The 17,915-nt window shown below is 41.0% G+C and overlaps 1 protein-coding gene across 10 annotated transcripts in view; it reads right to left on the minus strand.

The window, feature by feature from the left end:
- RREB1 (ras responsive element binding protein 1) overlaps positions 1 to 16,389 on the minus strand; it is a 176,670-nt gene extending 160,281 nt beyond the window's left edge. For 2 of the 10 annotated variants that reach the window (XR_003087285.3, XM_006138796.5), the window contains exon 1: positions 15,506 to 15,854. Coding sequence is in view for 4 of the 10 variants with exons in the window: in XM_014581417.4 (XP_014436903.2) it covers positions 15,506 to 15,674 (169 nt within the window). In the remaining 6 variants the exon portion in view is untranslated. The other 8 variants (XM_089776395.1, XM_075921290.2, XM_075921291.2 and 5 more) reach the window with 6 other exon arrangements.
- Positions 16,390 to 17,915: the final 1,526 nt, after the last annotated feature.

Below are 17,915 nucleotides of genomic sequence, written 5' to 3' on the forward strand. Positions count from 1 at the left end.
AGCTACATAATCATGTATATTTACTGTGTCACTGCACAAAGATTCAGCAAGTCTTTCCTGTGAAGAAAGTATTCATGAGAAGTGCCCAATTGGCAATCCTGCAACCAAAGTCCTCTGTTTATATGCCAAAGCCAGGATGGTGGTAGTACAGGTTGAAACTTTCTAGTCCAGCACACTCTGGTCCAGCAACATCCATGGTCTGGCATAATTTCAGTTAGCCGGATGTCCACTTATCATGGGGTGTGGCCAAGTTTCTCACAGTCCCATACGGTTTGTTTCCTGGCTCGCAGAGTGCTGTACTGTTATTTAGCTCAAATTTACCTCTAAAAGTCTTCTAAGAGCCCAGTAAGCAGTGGAAGTGTTGGTAATGCTGCTAAACACTGATGACCTCCCAAAGTCTCTGATTCAACACTGGTCAGGACCCAAAGATGCCAGACTAGAGAGGTTCAACCTGTACAAGCTCAAGGATCACCTCCAGGTGTAAGAGGGAAGTTAAAGTAGAGACAACCAAGTTGTGCTAGACACTGGACAAACATGGCAAGAGATGAGAATCTCTGCCCCCAAAATGTATAGGACTTAGGATAGAAAAGGTGGAGGAGACCAAACAAGTTGGCAGAAGTAAGGAAAAAAGGATGAATTAAACAAAAAAACCCAGGTTAAGCTATTTTAACAAGTAATTGTTCATATCTATGCCCTCCTTCAATTAATCCATTAAACTATTAACTCCTCACTTGTGTGGGCCAATAAGGAGACAGAATCAATTTTGGTGATTTTTTTTTGCTATGTCTACACCTACACACTGGGAAATAGTAGACCAAGTACTAAACCAACTCATTTCTGCAGCATTTTGTCTGTTATTGAGATACCATACATAACTACAAGTACTACACACTCATTTGCATTGGTCTTTATGACTATTCAGAACATTTGACTCTCTAAATAACCTATTAGTTAGCATTGAGAAAGGTGCCGTTGTATTCAAACTGCTTGCTAGGAACTGTCACTGAGCATGTGACAGGTACATGAGGTTGTGTTTTTCCCATCCAACACAAACTATTTTTGATCCAAAGACTTTTCACTGTACATTTTCAAAAGGAAGCACAAGGAGCAGACTTGGAAATAGTTACTCTAAGTTAAATGAGTCAGGCAAGTACATTCAAGAGAGCAGCTTCCAGAAAACTAAGTCAGATCAGGCACCAGCAGATACTTCCTCAAGCAGTCACTCAGCATTTTATATGGCCAAATATCTAAAGCCCAGCTGACTAAGAGAACTGTATGTGATATTATTAGTTTTCAATTGCATACAAACAGTGGATTCAGAACTCTCACACTGAAGGATTTGGTGTAAGAGCTACTTAATTCTGGGAATAAACTCTGACCCAATATGAATGCCTTAGATTGATACAGAGAGAATCCTCCATGTGTATCTCTCACTCTTTCTGCATAGAAAGCTGGACCTTGAGTTTCCCACAGGAAACTAGAAGATTAATACAGCCTCTGGGGTCACTACACTGTTAAGGACAGCTGTGAAGGGAGCACTACTGCCAGGGAACCAGAATGGGGATAGACAATTAGTCCAGGGTGGAATTCTGTATTTGTTACATTTAGAGCAGGATGAATAAAAATAGATTATTTAAAAAAACAAAACAGATTTTTAAAATTTAAGCTGTTTTTTTTAAAATTATCAATAAAATGCTAAATTTCTCATTTTAAAATGTTACAATTAAATCTTATCACCAACATCCTATTCCTACACTTACAGTCTCATAAAAATAAATTAATGACTCTAGTCTAGTCTAACAACCAGCTCTTGCCCCTTGAAAGTTCTGGGCTTTCAATTTCTGTTAGTCTGCTGAGAAACATGTGCAAAGCCAAACCTGGGATGGATAGGATTGCTTTTTTTCTGTGCTGATGTGGTGGTGAACGTGGGCCAAGCACTGCAGAGTTAGTTAAAACACTGTTTAAAGACAGAGAGACAATATATAGGCGAGGGCGGAGGCAGCATGGAAAGGAACATTAGAGAGGACTGTAAAGGAAAAGGGAAGACAGTACTCAGCACACACACAGCTTCCTATATTCCCCTACATTTTGCCTCACAGAATCTGTCATGGTTTCGGAGAGTAAAACAGACCCTATCTGGGAATATACTGAAGAAATATATTCCCTGGGTAAAAAAGGAGAATGAGTTAAGTGTAAGCAGAGCAAGAAGATGATACAAGGCCTATCTGCACAAATGGAACATCATAAGGAAAACTGCTTATTGGGAGAAAATGATGTAGATGTGTCAAAAGAACAGCGTGAATCAACTTTGCAATGCATCATTCCTCAAGACTCTCGCTATGCCTTTTAGAATAATCGATGTGCTGGAGGTTGCAAGAAAAAAAAAGTTTAGCTTAGCTAATCTTTATGGCTTGTTAAATTAGTTAACTAGGTTCAGACTATCACCCAAGTATACAGTACAGCGGCGTTTCTCAAACTGGGGTCCCCACCTCCTGGGTGGTTGCGAGTACCTTAGAGCGGGGTCGCGGTATCACAAAGTTTGAGAACCCCTGCAGTACAGAAAGCTGCAGTAAGAGAAATCGAGAATTGCTAGTTGTCATGTTATTTTCTTATTTTATAATACATAATGCATGCCTCTTATTTTGGAACATCATGGTCACAGACCATAATGGTGATGCCATAAGTCTATACCCTATTTTATTTCAGCATATTTGTTTTCAATGGGACTTACTCCAAAATACAGTGCACTCTAAGCACAATCAATCTTAGCTTTTTGGGTAACCTGGAATCCTGTCTCCATCAAAATGACAGTGGGAGTGGGGAAGATGAGAACTCGTAAAAGTTTTAAGGATACTATACATTTAGTGTTTTGAGGACTTCTCTGTTACAGTTAATAAAATTTGGAAGAAAAAGTTTAAGGACAGCTGTCAGCTGGTAACTCAGGAGACTGATTCAACAGCAAATGTGAAACATTTATGTAACATTTAAGATTTGTTTAATAAAATATAATTGCAGTTGTGTTTGAGTTTATGATTTAGTTCTTACCATTCCTAATGTACTGCTGCAGCATCTGCAGCTTGATAAAGGTAATGATTACAGGTTGGACCACCCTGGTGCTACGCTTCAAAGGCAAAAGTGCGGCGGAGAGTATGGGGCCAGCAGGGCAGTCCCCCAGTGGCCCCATGCTCCCCGCAACGTTTCAAAGTGGCAGCACCACATAGAGCATGGCCTGCTGCTTTGAAACACCATGTGCAGCCCAGGGCCAGCTAGGATGCTCCCAGTCTCCATGCGGCATTTCAAAGTGGCAGCTCTACGTGTTTCCCCAGCCAGGGCCACCACTGCTGGGGCTGCCCTGCTGATGCTGGGGATTCCGCGGGTTCCCCAGCCAGAGATGCCCACCTCCGCCAGCCCTGCTTCAGCTGGGGGTTCCCTGGTGGAGGCTGCCCAGTCACCTCAATTCCTGGATGGGGCCGCCCCGCAGCTGAGGGTTCCCTAGCTGGAGCCAGGGCTCCCCAGCCTCATTGCCACGCCAATGCTGGGGGTTCCCCGGGCGGGGCAGAAGTTGGCTCCCCGGGCCCTGGGGGTTACCCAGCCACCACCTGTCCTCATTGATGCTGTGGGCTCCAGGCCAGGCTGGGGGCTCCCCAGCCCCTGCATTGCTCCAGGACAATTTTGGTCCAGCAACATCCATAGCCCTGCCAGCCACGGATGTTGCCAGACCAGAGAGTCCCGGATTTGTTAGGTTCAACCTGTATTAAGTACTATTTCCTATATTAACAACAATCAAGTTATCTAAAAAAATTGCACAAAGTATACCCTCTTAGCTGTTGTAAAATTCTGTACTGAGCAGTAAATTAACAAGCTTTAGTGATCAGATTTGTACTATCGTATGAATAAATGTGAAAAAGCATCAATGGGACACTTGATTTAAATCAATGGGTTTTTGTTTTTTGGTGATTGAAATCAATCCATCCTCATTTGGCGCAATAGTACAACTGAAGGATTCCCCAAGGAATGCATTTTGAAGATAGCATAGAGGCAAATGGAACCCATGGCTTTCAGGGGGAGAGGTCTATGTGGGAATAAACAAAACAGGAATTAAAAAATAACATGTGTTCAGCATGGCCCACTTAATGTTCATGTGAGAACCTTAACTTTCATGTTCCGACTTTTGAGCATTTAAGAAGAGTCACCTTAGCTTTTTTTCCCTCAGGGTACAAAAAAAGAACCATGAAAAATCCAGAGCAAGTAGACTTAAAGAGCTTACAAATTCCACCAGCTTTGCAAGCAGAGCTTGAGAATTGTCTGAATTGCAGTTAATAGGGTTGCAGATACAGATTCTGTTGGTTCCCTCCTGCAGTGTTTAAAATGTGCATGGTTTCCTTATAAGCTACTAGGCGTCCACTCTGACTATGACATATGGCTCACTTCATCCTCAAATGTAGCTAATTAAGGACAGTGTGGCAGTAATTCTGTGCACAGCAAAGCTACCTAGCTGTTTGGTCTTTGTATAAATACAAAATAGCAATAATAAAATTGAGGAGGGAAAGAAAAAGTTTCTTCCATAAAACTGACAGGAGTTGAGAGTTTAGGGAGAAAGAATGGGGACAAATGCTGCAGATCTTAAATGGATCAGAGTTTCCAATGACTTGAACAAGATTTCTGTTCAATTATAAACTACAGAAATTGATGCACAGAATTACCTAAAATTTCAACAGGATAAGATTAGTGGATTTAACACTTTTACTGATTCAAATATCACTAACAGGAACCTAACAGGGTAGGAAAGTCACCCGTCTGCCATGAAAGTTATTGTGGGATTCATTACTAGAAACTGTCAAGGCCTTAACTTTAAGTTTCATTTGGAAGTCACACGAATGTACAAACTGAAACATATTTGGGCCAGCATATTAGGAAAAAACAAATGTTAGCTCAAAATGTCAAAAATTCTCTCGAGAAAGAGAGATAGATCATTAATTTCAGACAGTAAAAAGTGTATATTACATCTACACAGAAAAGCACTTATTACCTTCATTTTACTTATATCCCTTATCCCATAAGTATCTTGTATATGCAAGATGGAAGATGTTGTTAACCCATAAAGCCTTTTCAATCTTTAATCTCTATAGCATTCAATTATTCTTACTGTAATTTAGTATCTTCATTAAAACAAACAAAAACGGTGTATGAACTATAGTGAAACATTCAAGCTATAACATAAAAAGAACATAGGGGAACAATTGTTGGAGGGGGAAAAGCTGTAACAGCAGGTGACTTACACATGGCAGCCACATTAAAAAGTTCATCGCCATGTACTGCCCATTGTATGCATGCAGTTCCACTGACATCAGAGTGAGTTCTACACATGGATGCAGAACGGCATAGGGTCATTAGTATCTTGGCTGCGTCTCAAGTTTTCAAAACACTAAAAGCTATTAGGCATCATAATGACTTGTGTCAAGACAAGTATTTTTTCAATGATTAGAAAAACCCACCTGATTTTAGTAAATTCCTTCCTGCTTCCCCCAACCAAATCCGACAACTGTGAAAATTATTTCTAAATTGATTCCTCCCATCCTCTAAAGCAGGGGTGGAGAACCTCAGGCTGGAGGGTCCGATGCAGCCCCCAGCTTGCCTGGATCCAGCCCTAGGCTCAGGGCTACTTTCCCCCCTCCCTCAATACAGGGGAGCCTGTACCTACTGTAGGACTGGAGCACACACAGTCTACTAGCCTGGGTCCCACTAGGCTCTGGTGTGCGACAGGAATGTGGGGAGTGTCTTTCTGCTTCTCAGTCAGAGGCCACAGGGTTGTTTGGTTTTTTTTGGCTTCTCACTTGTGTGCATCCCCGGACTGATTTTTCTGTGGCTCAGCATCCCCCGACCCAAAAAAGGTTCCCCACCTCTCCTCTAAAGGAAACAGAAGACATCTTGTTTGCTAGACCTACCCAACGTAAATCTCTATGGGTGAGCTATAAAATAGAGAGTTAAAAAGGAAGCATAGAAACTATATACAGGGAGAACATTTACTGCTATAACATACATGAAAGTATTAATATGAATTGCTGTATGGTACAAAATAAGTTGTTAAATGGATCAACTATAAGTTTAACCAGTTAACCCCCACCGCGCCAGGGAAGAAAGGGGACTGGATGGAGCAGCCCCCCCATCCATGACATGTTGGGCCCGGCTGCTCCGGCCAGGCCAGGCGCCAGTTAACTGGGTACCCCGGTAAGCATGCTGGTAAGGCAATACTTAGCAGTTAAGTTAATAGTTAAACCTTTCCGTCCCTACTTCTGAATAATTACATCACATACAAGATGAAGAGATCCTAAACAATGTCCTCAAAAAAGCAAGCTAAGCAAATGATGAAAGAAATAAAGTCGACCTGCATTTTTAGAATTCAATGTTTTGTTTCCCTTATTGTTAACAAAGAATCAAATTAGGGATGTAAAAAACGCCCAAAATAGTTAACTGGTTAAATTATTTGTTTAACCAGTTAACCACCGGCTGCAGTTGGCAGGAGCTGCTCCTGCCCCACTAACCACTGCAGCTGGGGTCCTACTGGCCGGGCTGCTGGAGGGAGAGGGGGGAGAAGAGAGGGCAGGCGCCCTCCAGTTAACCAGTTAGCTGGAAAGCATGCTAGTAAGGCATATACTTACTGGTTAGCCTTTAACATCTCCGAATCAAATACCTACATAAACTCATTAAAAACTGGGCATCAAAGTTCATTCCTCTTCCAGCTTCATGAGATAAATTATGGCACCTATTCAATCTTTGCATAATATACAAGTTTATTTTTGCTTTCGCATAAGCTGAAGCAAAGTGTGTACAAAACCTGTTAGAAAATAACTACAAAAAGCAGACAGCTGTTTGCAGAACTGATCGCTATTAATCTTAACGAATTAAAACAAGAACTACAACTCATTAGAATAGCATAATATTTTTTGCATCATGATGGCAAGTCACTCATGCCCATCAGTGTGAGTACAGTTTTAAAAGATCCAGGATAAAATTTGCTAAAGTGCCTAAGGCTATGTCTACACTTCAGAATAACTGACATTATTTCGAAATAACAAAGTGTGCGACCACACAGCAAGCCGTTATTTCAAAATACCATCAAGATGGAGGACTTCTTACTCCGAATCCTACAACCCTCATTCCATGAGGAGTAAGGGAAGCCAAAGGAAGAGAGTTCTTCCTTCGACTTCCTGCTGTGTACACAGTGCCAAAAACTGAATTAAGCTATTTCAACTTCAGCTACGCAATTAACGTAGCTGAAGTTGCATATCTTCATTCAACTTTTCCTCTACAGTGTAGACGTGCATCTAAGGCATCTAAGTCCCATTTTCAAAGTTATTTGGAATTAGTGACTTAAGCCGTGTCTACACTAGAAGCACAACCTCAGTGATGCAGTTGCACTGCTGTATGATCACTGGTATAGCAGCGTTATGTCACCTGGATAAAGTTCTCCCCTTGACATAAATTAAGCCGTCCCCAATGAGCCAATGGTAACTATGTTGACATCAGACTCTCTCCCACCGACATAGCTTTGTCCATGCCAGTATTTCTGCTGGTGCAACTTATGTCATTCAGAATGTGCGGTTTTTCCACATCCGAGTGACATAAGTTATAACAACAACAAAAGTACTATGGTAGACATAAAAGCTTCTGAAAAATTTACCTTAAGCTTAAAAAAAGAATATTATTCTTGTTCCAAACATATTAGCTTTTTGTTTCTAATCTGAGAGAGATCAAGAGAAACTTGATCTGATTGACAGGTATTGTACCTCCGAGATCTTTCTCCAAAACTGATATGATGAAAAGACTCAAACAAAATCCAAGTAATCCACCAATGTTAGCTAAAAACTCTTTTGCGCTATGTTCATAGAATCATAGAATACTAGAACTGGAAGGAACCTCGAGAGATCATCAAGTCCAGTCTCCTGCCCTCACGGCAGGACCAATCACAGATCATCCCTGATAAATATCTGTCTAACCTGCTCTTAAATATCTCCAGAGATGGAGATTCCACAACCTCCCTAAGTAATTTATTCCAGGCTACGTCTACATTGGCCCCTTCTCCGGAAGAGGCATGTTAATTTCCAACTTCAGAGTAGGGAAATCCGCGGGGGATATTTAAATCCCCCGCGGGATTTAAATAAACATGGCCGCCACTTTTTTCCCGGCTTGGGGAAAAGCCGGAAAAAAGCGTCTAGACTGGCGCGATCCTCCGGAATAAAGCCCTTTTCCAGAGGATCTCTTATTCCTATTTCAAAGAAATCCCCCGCGGATTTCCCTATTCTGAAGTTGGAAATTAACATGCCTCTTCCGGAGAAGGGGCCAATGTAGACGTAGCTCCAGTGTTTAACCACCCTGATAGTTAGGAAGTTTTTCCTAATGTCCAACCTAAACCTCCCTTGCTGCAGTTTAAGCCAATTACTTCTTGTCCTATCATCAGAGGCCAAGGAGAACAATTTCCCCCCTCCGCCTAGTGACACCCTTTTACATACTTGAAAACCGCTATCATGTCCCCTTTCAGTCTTCTCTCTTTCAAACTAAACAAGCCCAATTCCTTCAGCCTTGCCTCATAGCTCATGATTTCTAGACCTTTAATTGTTTGTGTTGCTCTTTTCTGGACTTTCTCTAATTTCTCCATATCTTTCTTGAAATGTGGCACCCAGAACTGGACACAATACTCCAATTGAGGCCTAACTGGACCCTACACTAACATTTAAGTAGTGAGATCCTAACGCTACATTTAATATTATTTTTGAGAACAACGGATTGTAATGAAAACTGGGGGGAGGGTAATCAAAGCTGTTAAAACCTTTAATCTAACAACTCACAGCATGCCTATTTAGTATATAACTATATCTTGGGGAGGGAAGTTTCCAATAGCTTTTCTCAGCCCTGTTAGTCACATCCTGATGGAACTCAGAGCCTACAGGTGAATCCTAGTTAAGCTACTCAGCTGCTCTGTATCTATGACTTTACAAAGTCTTTCAAATAGTGGAAGCATTACCTGTTTGAATCACACTGAATAAACAGTCTCCACCCGTCACCTACTTCTTTTCTCTAAGCACCTATTCACAGGTAACTACTGTTCTTATTGATTGGTAGGCAGGCCAAATTGATAGCTGAAGTACCATTAAAAACAAGCTTCACTGGAATGTCTCAAGATTGCTAGAGGAAACAGAGGTCCTGATTCCCTTCTGTTACCTTAAGGTAATTCCAGAGTAACTCGACTGATCCAAAAGTGTTGTGCCAGGTTTACTCTAGTTTAACTCAGAGCAGAATCTGGACCACACTTCTCTTGTCCTTTCCAGGTTAGTTTGCACTGCACCATTCCCACTGCTATGGGACTGTGAAAATGAGAAAATCTTTTCAAATTGCCTGTTAACTAGACCTTTTATTTCGCAGGAAAGCAATACTATGCTTTGAAGCAGTTAAATATTCATGTAGGCACAAAAACAAAGAACAGGATGCTTTAGTTCTGCCTTAAGAGTTGGTTGTAGCCTCTCAAATCATGTATGTCCTACTTTAAAGTGTTCCTGTATGAAATAAATTGGTGGCCAGGGTGGGTCTGAAAGAACTTTTAAGGTGGGAAATGCCAATGACTGGTTTGCATACAAGATATACCATCCGCAGATTTCTGCTCTGGAACAACAAGGGAAGTCAAATCTCCCCCAACTCCTGTTCGGATGTGTCCCATAGCACTGTACTTCCCAGCCCATCTATTTTCATTAGTTATTAAGCGCTACTCACTGAACCTGACCCTGCAAAGCTAAGCAAATTTCTGTTATTTTCCAAGAAAAGTGGTATCAAACTTTTCAACACATCATAAAAAGCAATAAGTGGAGAGTTGGATTTCTACTCAGTCTGGATCCCCCCCAAAGAATATTTTTTTTATCCATAACATCTTTATATATGGTGAATGAAATATAACCATTGCAACTGCTGTTTTAACTAAGATATGAGAAATGGAAAGTACACCTCTTAAGAGTTCTCAGAAGAGGCTCAGAGGGGTAGTTGTGTTAGTCTGAATATGCACAAACAATGTGGAGTCCTGTGGCACCTTAGGGTATGTCTACACATCCAAATTATTTTGGGATATCAGAGATATCCCGAAATACCTACCCTGCATCTTTTGAATGCGTCCGCTATTCCAAAATATAACAGACATGCTATTTCACCATCTCATAAACTTTGTTGTTCAAGGAGTAAGGGATGGCTCGAAATAGCACTTTATTCCAAAATAAACTCGAAATAAGCTATGCAATTTGCATAGTACAAATTGTTTATCTTATTTCGAGTTTATGGTGCTATGTAGATGCACCCTTAGAGACTAACAGCTTTATTTGGGCACAAGCTTTTGTGGGTAAAACCTACTTCATCAGTTTATGCTTTAATAAATCTGTTCGCCTCTAAGGTGCCACAGGAGTCCTCAGAAGAGTCTGTTTTCGTTTTCATTTTCAACACCAGCCTCTAACAAATCAGATTTTCCAGCCAACAATAAGAAATTGGCTATTCCTATTGTTTTCCTTGAAGAGAACACTGTTCCTCCTCCTCCCAATTCTATATGTGATCTCACAAGACATTTCTTGGCAAGGTGGCAGTGTATATGAACACTTTGGTCATAATTAAAATTATATGAAGAGAACACAGTGCAAACTCTGCCTCTTTTCAAAGCTTCAGTTTGCTCTCCTGAAATGCATTCTAAAACTGTGAGGAGAAGCTTGGGGGAGGAGGGAGGAAGGAAGAACATTGGTGATAATGCAAACTACGAACCATTTTGCTTGAATTTAGAAAGGTGGTGAAAGAGTAACAGATGTGGAAGGCAGGCATCCTTACTACTTTCAGCAGAACTTAAAATAGTACTGCCAATCTCCTCTAAGAGAATGGAATGATTATCAGCTAGGAAAAAAAAAACCTTATTGTCACATTATCACGGAGACTCTGGCTCAAGACCTGTATTCATAATAATGGTCCAGGAATATATTTCTTTTCTATAAAAATCTTGCCAATATTTAACAAAATTTCATACGATTTCACATTTTAAACCTTTAAATCACTACAGGTGGTAATTTTAGTTATCAGTCATCAAAACTTAAAGAGGATTTTCTGCACAGAAAAAGAACTAAAACTTTACTAAACAAAGCAGAATGTACTTGTTTTCTGCTTGTTGCTGCAGAACTTTTGGTGCTGCTTTTTCCAAGACTGTCTGCACAAGCTGCTATCCAACATGCATCAGTTGCTCACAGTGCAATGAATAACAGATAACTCTTCAAGGACATTTGTAAAGGGCACAAATCAAGGGCCCAATTCTGCAAACACCAAAGCACATGAGTAAGTTTGCTCACTTGAGTAATCCCAACAGGCTATTTAAATGAGTAAATTTACTTATATGCCTAAATTTTTTTCCAAGATTTCAATCCAAGATGTTGGTTTTACACTTAAAGAACCACTGTAAGTAAACTGAAAATTTTATTAAACTTAAAAAAAAAAAAAAAGAATCCCTTACAAATAATACACTTGGGTTAATTTTAGCATCCTTCTGTTTAGCTGCTTAGCAACACTTATCCTATGACCTTCTAAGCACCACCTACTTTTACAAGGGATAATGAATATAACCAAAGGGATTTCTCTCCCTATTTTTATTATATATACAATGCAAGTACAAGATTATTTTTATTTCAAAAAGGCCAAACTATGTTTCTAATTAACAAAGAGTTTTCACTAACTAAAGGAAAGTAAACTCATTGTGCAGTTATGAACATATTATATTATTATTCCAAACAAGTGACAAAATCCTTAAAATAAAAAGCAAAAACTGAGAAATCTTTGTAGTATGTTATGTTCTCCTTGGGTATTGAAGAGTTTATTAATCTTACTATGGACACACAACATAGACATTCAGCTTTTTTCAACCCTGAAACTTCAGGAATCTCCTGACCCTCAAATCCAAAATAAAGACCATATGACCAAAAGGTCACTGAATGATGTAAACGGTTAAGAATGGATGCACCACCTGTACCATGAGTCAGACTGACACTATACTGAAATCTGCTAATAAATGAAACTTCAGTCTTGGAAGAAAAAAAGACAGCTAAACTTGAGAAACTAGGTTTAAGGCATGGGTTACATTGCTTTAATACTAAAAAACAAAAAAATTATATGAAATTATACCATGGGAGGACTGTTAAAGGATAAATTAATGTCTAAAGAAAATTGTTTAACAAACTGAAGAGATAACTTTAAAAAAATTATTTCCTATTAAAATAAACTTGTAGAAAGCATACTAAATCGTGTCTAAATGATGATTAAAAAAAAACAGCTACAAGATACCAGTCAAGTTCTAAATGTGAAAACCTAATCAAAGAGAGAGAAAGATCAGACCAAATTGCATTGTACCAAGTAAAGACAGTAGGTGTGTTCCCAAATGAATGTTGAAAAGAAATGTTGTGGTAACCTGACTGATTGGGTGATGGATCCATGCTGTTTCTGAGTTTCTAACACAAAGGGGAGTCTATTCTCCCATAGATGTACCTAACTCCCATTAATGCTAATGGGCATTATGCATGCACATCAATAGAATATACCCCTAAATCTTCAAAGGGAAAATGAAAACCTAAAACAAATATGACTGCTGGCCTGGTCATGAGTCACTGACTGCATCCCTCTCACACACACCCAAAAACTCTGTGGAAAAAGCAAATGTGGTAACTTTATGTACTTCAAAATAGTAGGTCTCAACACAGAACTTCAAGCTTATAATAGGTTTCCACTATAAACTTCAGAGATGGCAGGTCAAATTATGTCCAACAACTCCTACTGTAGTTGTTAAAAAGCAATTACTTGTTTTAAAAAGCACAGCAATTGAATGTAGGTTTGAATTAGAAGGGCTGGAGAAAATAAAAAAATGACTATGATTATTTTCCCTCTCCCACATTATTCCAAGTCACATCTGGATACTAGTCGAGTATGTAGTATAACAGAAGCAAATAACCACACTTGATCTTATCTAAATCATAAGACATGCAAAATAGAATGGTGAAAGTTAAGATCTACTTTGGTTTTTTTTTCCTTCCAGAAATCACTTCAGTAAGCTCCTTCCTAAGATTAAGGCATCTCTTTGCTCCTTTCAGCTATCACCCATCCCAGAAGAAAAAAAAAAAACAAGCCAATCCCACATTCTCCCCATCTTTTCCACTGATTTTCCTAAATGATGCAAAACATCCTAAAATATACTGCAGAGGAAGAGCTAATTAGGATATTTAAAATCACCAACTCAAACCAAACTGCACCTTGTTAAGAAAATAAAAGACTAACTTTCCATTACACCCATCTCCCCAAAAGAAACTGAGTTTGAGGGAGTATTGGTGCTGCTGCTGCTGGTGACTCTGAAGCCGTGTAGAATTTCGTAATGGAATGTGAACTGCTCATCCGGATCTGGGCTCGCGTTCTGTCTTCTACCCAGTAAGGAGCAGGGGAGGACAAATCTGCTGAGCAAGGAGAAATACTCTCCTCCTCTTTTATAACCCATCAAGGATGCATTGCAGAGCGCAGAAAGATAATGTATCTCAGAGGTTAAAAAAAAAGGGGGGGGTAGAAGGGGAGGTGGAAGAGAGAAGGAGCCAGAGGAAACTTATCAACGACATGCCAAAGTTCAATCCACCACTCCCCCTGCCTTCTCTAAAAAAGTGTAAGCATCTCCAACTAGTTTGCGTCTCCAGCTACCCTACTCTGCCCGACAACAAGATGCGTCCGTCCCGGGAGCACGATGTTGCACAACTAGAAAATTGAAGTTGAGTGCAGAACGCTGCAGCTTCTCCCTCCCAGGCACCCATATTACGGAGCGAAACAAGCCCAACTCTGGACATGGTGCCGAGCCCAGCTTATGCAAACTCAGTCTTGCTTACACCGAAGGGAGGAAAAGAGTGCGGGAGGAAGGGGGGGAAGAGAAAGGGGAATCAGGTTCTTGTAGTTGTGACTAGCAAGCCCAAAGGAGGAGGATCCGCATCCTCATTGCAACTCCCACTTAGCCACAGAGAGAGAGAAAATATGCTGATCCACAGAAGAGAAGAGAAGGGAAAACCTCTCCCCTGCTTCTTAGCAACGATTAAGGTCGCAGTTTCCTAAGAGACGAGTCTTGACTAGTCCACATCAACATGGGGGAGGGGGAGGAAACTTTCTTTGCAAAAAGAAGTCCTTATTCCAAGAGATCTTACAAGTTATTAACACATCCCCACACAAAATTGCAACACGAGTAAAGGATAAAAAGTTGGAGCGCAAAGAAGGAAAAACTATGCAAGATCTGGTCCAGCGAGGCGAAGGATTAGCCAATATACCCCGTTTTAACAGCACTGGCAAAAGTACATATGATCTGAACTATTTCCCCTATTTCGGATGCTGCCCAGGCTCCTTCCTGTACTCGTGACGATGTATGTGTTTCTTTCCTCCTACAATCCACATCACACACACACACACACACAGATGTGCCTCTGCCACAGCACAATGGCAGAGAAAAGAAAAGAGAAACACAGACAAGACACTCTAAGAGTGAAAAACTCTAGATACTTCTTTTAAAAGAAGCGGCTCTGCGAGAGTTTGTAACTTTACAACAACAAATAAAAGCCAGGAAGGGGAAAGGACAGGACACACATGATCATGCAAGGTCCCCACCTCCCTCCAAGGGCGGGGAGGGAGGTTAAGAAGAGAGAAAGAAAGGTATCAAAGTGCAAATTAAAGACACACTTGGATGCTTCGATTCACCAAAGAAACAAGGCGAAAAGTTAGCAAAGAGCTGTACAAAATAAAAAGTTTTCTACCTTAAAAGAGGAGCCTTCATCTCATTGTAATCCAACTCCCCCCCCCCCCCCGGGGGATAAAATGGGGGAAAAAGGTTACGGGGAAAGGGCGGTCTTATAGTTAGGATAAAGGGGTGAATTGGGTTAAAAGATGTTTCTTCCTCGCAGCCTCATCCAAATTGTGGTAGTTGCTGGTTAAAAATAAACTTTGCAGCAGGAGGGGAGATGATCTGGCCAGATTCCTGAGCTCAGACGGTTTAATATGGATGAGCATCAGGTCCTGCTGCAGGCAAAACGCTGCTGCTGGTTGGTAGAGAGTCTGCAACAGGCGGGGGGGGGGGGGGGAGAAGGAGCAAAGGAGAGAGGACAGGAGGGAGGAGCGGGGGGGTGGGGGTGGAAGGGAAGAGGGAGGCTGCACAAACTCATCATCTTCTCCACCACTGCCAGCCAAACTTTTTTTTTAAAGAGGAAACTAAAACAAAACAAAAAACCTTCTCACTTTAAAAAAGTTTACCAAGAAACAACTTTTCCCTTGAAAAGAAAATTACAGCTTCTTACACCCCTCTCTCTCCGCCTCCCCTTCCCCAACAAATATTTTCCCTTTAAAAAAAAAAAGAGAGACCCTTAGACTTCCCCCCTGCTGCTGCTTCTTTGTACGAGAGTGAAAAGTACAGGTAGAAAGGTCCGGCCGTACTTACGCTTGCTTTTGCCGGGGCTGGGCTGTTTGCGTCGAGACATGATGGGGGTGATGCCCTGATGATGGGTTCGCAGAGAGAGAGCTGGAGGGGGGGGGGGGGAGAGAAGAGACGCAAAGTTGTTCCGGAAAAAGGAATCAAAATGGCGTTTCTGTGGATGTGCAAAGTTCATCAACTCCACAGTAACTTCCCTTCCTCCTCTTCTCCCTGAAGGGGCGACGATGGGCGCAGTTAGGGACCCCTCCAGCTCTGCAGCGGTGCTCTGCGGGCGCCCCCTGCCCGGCGCCCCCTCCCCCGCTCCCCCCCGCACACGCGCGCACACACACACACACACACTCACTGCGCCTCGCTCCCTCTCACCCTGATAAGTAGACACATCACGTGTTGCTCCTGCTAGTCTCCTGGGGACGTGTTACTCAGGCTGCCGCTGCTACTAAAGCAGCCTGTTGAAAGGAGCAGCATCTCTATCTCTCCCCTCGGAGCGGGGAGGGGCTCCGCTAAGGAGAGAAGTGAGCAAAACTGCCCCCCCCCCCTCAGTTGCGTGGGGCCAGCTTCCTGCCTGCTAACTTTCGCGAGCTGGCAATTCCCAAATAGATAGCCCCGGTCCCATCTCCTCAGAGGTGATTCATAAGCAAGGGAGAACAAGCAACTTCTCGGCCCAAGAGGGAGGTGCGCGAAGAGGGTGGGGGGGAGCTGCCAGACTAGAAAGGCTCTCGCTAGCAATGTACCATCTGGCTGCTGCTCCCCTCCATTACAGAGATCCAGTGGCAAGGAGGAAACGCTGCTGCTGCACTGAGCAGTTGAGTGCTGGTGGCTGATAAAAGCGTCAGGGATGCAGACGGCGCAGTATCTTCACTGAAGGGCTCTGTGCGTGTGTGTCTAGCTGCTTAATCCTTTGTCAGCCAGGTGCCACGCATTCAGCCCGGCCGTCTAATCACTGGGAAAGGAAGCCCATGTTGCCCTTAAGCCTGCTGCTGATGGTGCAGCATTCCAAGCATTAGTACGCTTCCAAGCATAGGCACGATGTGCCCAAGGCTGCATGCAGCTGACTTGCATCCTCCAGACAGTTTGAAGCTTTGTAAAGTTTTCACATATGGATACAGTAGACATCAGTATTAAAAAAAAAAGAAACTAGGTGAGAGGTGAATCAACTTCTTTTCTTGTAAACAGCACAGTAGTGGGTTTTTTTTTCCTGCTTGTAGCTGTTTGAAAACACATTTTTTTAGAGAGAGTTTGACAGTCAGTACTTCAGGCTGTTCATTTGAGCAACTAAACTGGCCTGGTCTATCATTACTCTATTAAAAATTAATGTACATCCTATTTCTGATTTCTTTTCAAATAAAAAGTGGGATATACTATATTTCCTCTACCTAAGTAAGGTGAAATAACTCAGAACTCATCATCACATATACCAAAATTTTATCTAGTGCAAAGTTTATTATAAACTTTGAACACCTTGTTTCTTACTAGAATCAGTCATACTCTCTAACAAAATAAATTCAAGAGCAACAATGAGAAAAGCAACCACAAAACAGAGGACATGTTTGACCAAAGGTAAGATTCAGAAATTTGCATCACTTAAAAACAAGCCCATCAAACATTGAGAAGTGCTCTCACTGTATTTGGCATTATATGGCCATTTTCATTGTTTTAAAAACGAAAGTGTAACAGAGATTTTAGCAGATTAAAGGGTGATGTAGAAGGGTAATTCTAAACAAGTTTTATGAATTTCGCTGAAAACCCAGGAAAAGCAGGCAGTTATGGGACTAATCATATGAATAAATAAATAAAAACATGTGACAACTCTTAAACTGAAATCTTAACTGAAAAAAGGCAGTCCACAAAAAAAGAAAAAAATTAAGAATATTTCTGGAGTGTGCCACAAGGAGTAGATGAGGAACCAGTTCACTCTTTCAGGAAGTGGTTATTTATTACATTTCTTAAACTAAAACTAGTAAAATGATGTCTTTGAAGTATCATTTTAATTAAAAGAGCAAATATCACTTTTGTTAGAAATTGTTCATAGGACAAGCAATATTTGAAAAGGGATATCTAAGGTTTTTAGAATTCAAGAGTCAGACTAAAGACAAACTGCTCGCATCATTTTATTAAAGTTGGTGTCATATCTTCACAAAGAAAACATTTCAGTAGGATAGGTAAGCCAAAATTCATGTGTGTATATTTATGAAGTCAGTAATTAAATCTGTTGACAAGAGCCCATCACTTGTAAGATACCAGTAATATATAAAGCTTTTTATTGTGTCATTCTCTCTTGAGAAGTTTTTTAAACGCGTGACTCAAAAGTGAGTGTAAAGGAGTCTATTATATGTGCTTCAACAAAATTAAGTATATTTTACATAAGGAATAATGAATCCTTTCCCCAGACTTTAAAATAAAACCAGAGAAATTCTAT

Source organism: Pelodiscus sinensis, chromosome 2, assembly GCF_052426305.1.
Source record: "Pelodiscus sinensis isolate ZL-2025 chromosome 2, ASM5242630v1, whole genome shotgun sequence".
Taxonomy (NCBI): Eukaryota; Metazoa; Chordata; order Testudines; family Trionychidae; genus Pelodiscus; species Pelodiscus sinensis.